Here is a 6,120-nt window from a genome sequence, read left to right as displayed (position 1 = left end):
GGCATGTACACATTGTGGGGTGCAGGTGATTGAGGCCCAGTGGGGTGGGGGCAGGTATTCTGAGCAGCGTCACTCACTGAGCTGTCAAGGCCCAGGGCCAGGAGCATGATGAAAAACACAACAGCCCAGAATGTAGATCCAGACAGAGTAGAGATGGCTTCTGGGTACAGGATGAACACTAAGCCAGCTCCTGAAAGAAATATCAAGGACCTTATCAATGGCTGAGATGATTGGCCTGAACCACAGATGGCATGGAAGCATTTGAGGTCCGATCAGCTCCAACCCAGCCCTATGACATTTGGTCAGTCTGCAGATGACAGACGAAGCCAGCACAGACTTACAGGTCACCTGCACATCAAGGAGGGTGGCCTTACAGAGCCAAGCGAGGGACCAATGACTCGCCTGGATAGCAGGAGGCTCAGGGAGTGGACCCCACCTTCCATGCTCTGAGGAATCTGCTTTCATTCTCAAAAGCTTGCAGTCCTCAGAGTCCATGAGAGCCAGCCCCTCCCCAGGTCTCAGCTTCTTTGTGTCCATAGAATGAAGGGAAGGGCACAGGCTCCAGCATCAGGCTGACTGGGGTTTGAATGCATCACTCACTGCCTGGACAACTGGGTGACGCTGGACAACTTATTTAACCTGAGTGTCAGTTTTTACGTGAGTCCATAGACACTTTCCTGGTAGCCTTGTGAGAACTGGAGAGATGCCCAGGGGCTGGGACAGAGTGGACTCTCCCTAAGCCTGGCTCAGGGAAGGTTCTGCTATTAACCCCAGGCCCAGGACTGCCTGGAATTCCCACAGACAGCCTCGAGGGAAAGTCCATCTAATGGACAGTTTGGAGACCTCCACTGAGAGCCTGGGAATCTACAGGTACAGAGGAGCTGTGAGCCAAGGGTGGGGGGTCAAGGTGGCCTGCACACTCACCTTCAGTGGCCACATCCTCGATGTTGACCTTGTGCTCATGGGCCATGTAACCAAGGATGGAGAAGATGGCAAACCCAGAGACAAAGCTGGTGATACAGTTGATGCTGCTGGTCAGCAGGGCATCCCTGGGGAAGAAGCGCTGTCAGTTCAAGTCCCCTGATTTCCCCTAACCCTGCCTATGGCCCAGCAGACCATCTGTGGAGCCTGTAGACCAGACTCGACCTGAATGCCATGCCCCCTTCAGTTGCTGCAATGCCACATGGCCCCCCAAACCCACCATCACTGGTGCAGAGAGTGGGCCAACTGATTATGGCTGGAACAATCTGATATCAGAGTCTTTTGGAAAACTCTCATTACAGAATCAAGCCACCAGCCTCCTTCTTCAACAAACTTTCTATGTCTCTACAGTGCCTCCCAACTCCTCACTCTGGCATTCAAGAGCTTTGCTAAGAGGACCCAACCTTCCTTCTAGACTTATCTTCCATGACCCTCAACATTACTCTTTTAACAAATCAAACCAGCCAATCTGCTGGTCCAGAAACACACCCCTCCTGCCTCTGTCCATGCTGGCCCACATGCATGCTGCCCACTCCGCATCTGCCCAGTGTAATCCTAACTGTCCTCCAGGGGCACCTCAAACTCTCCTGTATGCTCTTGACAATCACCCCATTCCCCTACCTCCCTGTGATTCATACCACTGGCACACAATCATGATACTCTCTCCTACTGAAATACTGTGATTCTGCTTTAAGCCTTAATTGGCCTAGAGAGAGTGAGGTAGGTTGACCCAAATGTGTGCCCTTGTCTGAAGTCCCCACAGCGCTGGGTCTGCGGGAGGTAGCATTCAATGCTACAGAACTGCGCTAGGGCATGACCTGATTCCCAGATGCCCTGCAGTCTTACCTCTGACCCTGCCAGGCCCTCACCAGCTTGGACATTCGACCCTGCCCCCTCTGAGCATCAGACAGGCATAGTCAGGCAGTACTGTCTGCTTAGACAACCACACAGTGCTCCTCTGCCCCAGCCACCCCTCCTCATGACCCTCCAGGGCCAGCAGCCTCGGTTCTCCCCACTCTACACTTTTCATCTGTGCAAGAGGCATCTTGAAATTAAATGTGTTACTCAGGAGTCCCAGAGAGAGTGTCAGACTTCATAGAGTGCCCAGGATGGGCCACAGGAGAAAATTTGGCTTGTCCAAGGAGAGTTGGCTCCCAGACCAGTACTCTCTCTCCTATTCTCCCAGTGGTTGACCTCCAGAATTTGAAACTTCCCAGCGCTCTGAGGAAGACCTTACCTGTAACAGTTGTTGTCAAATTTGTTGTAACTGGCAAATGCAATCAAGACTCCGAATCCAGCCCCCAAGGAAAAAAATATCTGAGTTGCAGCATCGATCCACACCTGTAGCCAGCAGATAGAAGCCTTCACCCTCCGCTTCCTACAGCATCCTATAACCTTCTGGATGCTCTGGAAGGGCTGGGAACCCCTGGAGATGCTCTGAGACCTCAGGAAATGTGAACCAAAGACGGGAAGCCCTAGGCACTCCCTCCCCCATTTTTATAGTAATTTAGGCCTCTGGGCAGGACAGCAGCTAGAGGAGGCTGTTGGGGGCAGCTTGGCAGGTCCAGGTCTCCCTGGTGACTGAGGTTACACCTTATGCCAACATCATGGGATGGGGGCAAAGGTCAGGGTTAGAGAACAGAAAGCAGAGGTAGGTCTGGGGTGAGCTAGGGAGCTGTGGGCACAGGACAGGAGTGAGGACTCAGGACACTGAATCCCCTTCACCGCGTGCTTCTCTTCTTCCAAAGAGCAGTCCGTGAAGGCCACCACATGGGACCATCAGCTCTGTATGGGCTGGTGGGGCCTGTCAGGTGCAAATCAGCATCAGCCAGATGAGGAAACTAACAGTCAGACAAAGAAGGATCCTATCCTAGGCTATAGCGCAAGTTTATGGCAGAGCTGGGCCCCAGTTTTCCATACCCACCCGCCCCTGAGAACCCTCACCCAAGGCAGCCCAAGGCTGGGCATTCACTGGGCACTGACCGTGGCCTCTTTTAGGCGGTAGAAGTCAATGTGCAGGTAGGCGTTGATGCCGTTGGAGGCGCCAGGCAGCGTGATGCCGTGAACCAGGAGCACGAACAGCACCAGGTAAGGCAGCGTGGCTGTGATCCACACCACCTGGGCAACATACAGCTCCTGTGAGAGCCATGCTCTGCCTCAACCCTGTGGGGCGCTAGCGGGGCACAGGGCCCTCTGCCAGGGAGCCAACCACGCCCTCCCCACCTTCCCTTACCCAGGAATGTTCTACAAGCGTCATCTCTGGAGCAAGCCCTGAGCCAGGCTCTAGGGACAGAACAACGACTGGACATTGGCCTCATCCTGGGGAAGCTCGGAGCCTGAGAGAGAATCAGCTGCCCTGGGGCTACTGCAACAGTGGAAGCTAATGGCATCAGGGGCACAGAATCAGCTTCTCATAGAACAGGATGCCTCCTCCTCTACAAAGTCAACTCCCCCGACTCCTTAAAGCTCCTCCTGCAGGACTGAGCACACCCACCTTTGTGCCCACCCCTGTCCCTGCCAGTCCTGCATCCACCACACCACTGCTGCTGGTGGCTGCACCCCCCGACTGGCAGGATGTTTAGAAGTCAATCTCTTTCTCTTCCTCTCCCCCCCTCTCCCTGTCCTTTGCCTCACCCTCTTTTTCCTTCATCCTCATTCAAGCAACTGTTCCTAAATGCACTGCCCAAGAAGGAATACGTCTGGACAGAAAGCGAAATCTCTGGCCATTCTTTATTTTAGTAGGAACAAATTTAAGACACAGAAGAAGTATCTTCTTCCAAAACACAAAAGGAAAGAGATTATCCCTGGAGTAAAAAAGAGACACCCTGTCCCTTGCCTGAGCTGGAGGAGTGGAGAAGAAAAGGAGGGGCCGGGGAAGGAGAGGGCTGTGTGGGATTCCTAGTGCTTCCTTCCCACCCTTGACTACACGTTAGACCGTTCTGGGCAAGTTATACTGTATAGATAAAAATGTCCAAGCTCAGATCCTGTTCTTGTCATTTCTAATTTAATTGGTCAAATTAATTTCTAATTTGATTGGTCTTACTTCAGTGTTTTTTAAGGGCTCTGAGGTGCTCTAAATGGGAGCCAAGATGAGAAAGCACTGCTGTAGGGAGATGCAGCCTTGGGCAGCCTTGCAGAGATAAGACTGTGCCCCGTACAGAAAATCAGGTCAGGGCGGTCAGACCCAAGAAAGGTTCAGCTGACACATGAGCAGAAATATAACATAAGAGCCACATGGCTCCTCACTGCAAAGCCCTGGCACTACACAGCCCCAAGAATCTTCACATACGCCAAAGAAGAAAATGGAATCCTTGACTCATGACTGAGGGGAAAGTTCTTTGCCAGCCTAAAAAGACATGGGCTCGAAACAAAAATGGAGCTATAGAAAATAAAGTCATGCTTTTTACACCTGTGTTTAAAGACTAGGATTTACCTTCCTTTTTTGCTTGTTTTTCCTACTAAACCATGAGCCCCTTAGAAGCAAAATCCTGTATCTTTCAAACTTGTATCCTGAGTACCTGGGATACATGGGTCCTCAAAAAAATGCTTATTGGATAATGATTGGACAGTTGCATAGATGAGTGGCCAGATTATTAGGTAGATGGATGGATGGATGGGTGAGTGCATGGTTGAATAGTTGGATGTAAGGCTGGGCAAATAGCTAAATGGACGGATGGATGATTAGGTGTGTGGATGGTTGAGTGGATGAATGGATGAATGGATAAGTGGGTGAGTGGGTGAGTGATAAATCAGAGGGCTAGTGGATGACTAAGTTAGTCAAAGAATGAATGAAAGCACAAGCAAGTCAATGAATGAACACATGAGTCAAATGGGAGTAAACACATCAGTGGTGGTCGTGTCTTCTGGGGTCAGAGGCAATCAGAGGAAGCTCTTCTGTTTCATGCCATTTGGTTGTTTCTCCATCACTCGCTTGTTCTGTCAAGGTTTTGTGAATGTGAGCTTTTGACTTCTGTTTTCTTTGGGGGGACAGGAACAAATTGCATAATAAATGAGGAGAGAAGCATGGCCAGGAAATTGAAGCTGTTGCATCTGGGTGGCCTTACACTGATTTTGTGTTCCTTCTCCCAGAATGGGACAAATGAGTCTAAGTACTTGGCTCCAGGCACAAGGAAGAGCCCTCACACATTATTCTGATGTTGTGATGGGTCCTAACTGCCATGGTCTCCTACAACTTGTGTCTACAGTTGGCCCAGCCCATCAGAACAAGCAAGCCTACACTTCCCCATCAAAAAACCAACATCCTGAGTTCTTACTCCAGGGAATCTCCCATGGAGCCTAGAGGTGGCCGGCATTGGCCATGCCTGAGGTTCCAACGTAGATTCAGTTTCCCCAAGGAATACATCAGGACATGAGTGAGCTGAGTCTGACTACAGTCAAGCATCGAGACAGGGACGGCTTGTTTTGTCCACGCACATGTGTTCAATGCTAAACCATCTGAGTCTTGTTGAAAGTTTCAGAATCAATGGCAATTTTGAGTTCAGCTGTCTGAGACCTTGTGTCAAAAGAGAGGCTCTTGGATACTTGGCCAACTACTCACTCGTGTTCACTTATGCCCTTGTATGCACACTGGGAACAGAGAAGGGACACATGGAGTCTGTCATCTCCCCCACCCCCCACCAGGCCTGTAAGCTCTCAACTTCCAATGCATTTCAATTTCAACTTCCAATGCGTATCTGGCCATGAGAAGCCAGACTTAGAACAACTTTGAGCACAGGATCAGGGAAGCAATGGACAGTCCATTGGTCTTGGCAAGTACCCTCAGTCCCCAAGGGAAGTCACTGCTTTTGAATAGCTTAAGCTCAAATTCTTACCTGCCTGGTGTTTCTGTGGACAATTTGTATGAGCCCAGAGTACCAAACTCAATCCAATGGCTGACAATCAAAACGAAGAAGATCTTCACTTTCTCAAATGGAGAAAGCTCTCTAAAGGGGAAGAGCTGACCAGGGAGGTAATGAGGTCGCTGTCATTGAGCCTTGCTATAAATCAGGCCTCAGGCAAAGGATTGCCTAGATTAGCATCAGAACCATCTAGAAGCTTTCAGAAATGCAAACTCTCACCACTTCAGCCACCACCCCACCTCTGCCTCTAAATCAGACTCTCTCCCAAGTAGGGAGCCAG

The 6,120-nt window shown here is 50.6% G+C and overlaps 1 protein-coding gene across 1 annotated transcript in view; it reads right to left on the bottom strand.

The window, feature by feature from the left end:
- The window catches only part of SLC6A2 (solute carrier family 6 member 2), a 42,834-nt gene that overhangs the window by 5,790 nt on the left and 30,924 nt on the right, over positions 1-6,120 (bottom strand). Inside the window, exons 6-9 of the mRNA XM_003792547.1 lie at positions 2,965-3,099; positions 2,219-2,322; positions 925-1,049; positions 78-190 (exon numbers count right to left, since the gene is read on the bottom strand). Coding sequence (XP_003792595.1) covers positions 78-190; positions 925-1,049; positions 2,219-2,322; positions 2,965-3,099 — 477 coding nt within the window. The remainder of the gene's footprint in view (positions 1-77; positions 191-924; positions 1,050-2,218; positions 2,323-2,964; positions 3,100-6,120) is intronic.

Source organism: Otolemur garnettii, unplaced genomic scaffold (genome assembly GCF_000181295.1).
Source record: "Otolemur garnettii isolate 467f Iridium unplaced genomic scaffold, OtoGar3 scaffold00058, whole genome shotgun sequence".
Taxonomy (NCBI): Eukaryota; Metazoa; Chordata; class Mammalia; order Primates; family Galagidae; genus Otolemur; species Otolemur garnettii.
This window is presented reverse-complemented; position numbering and strand designations above follow the sequence as displayed.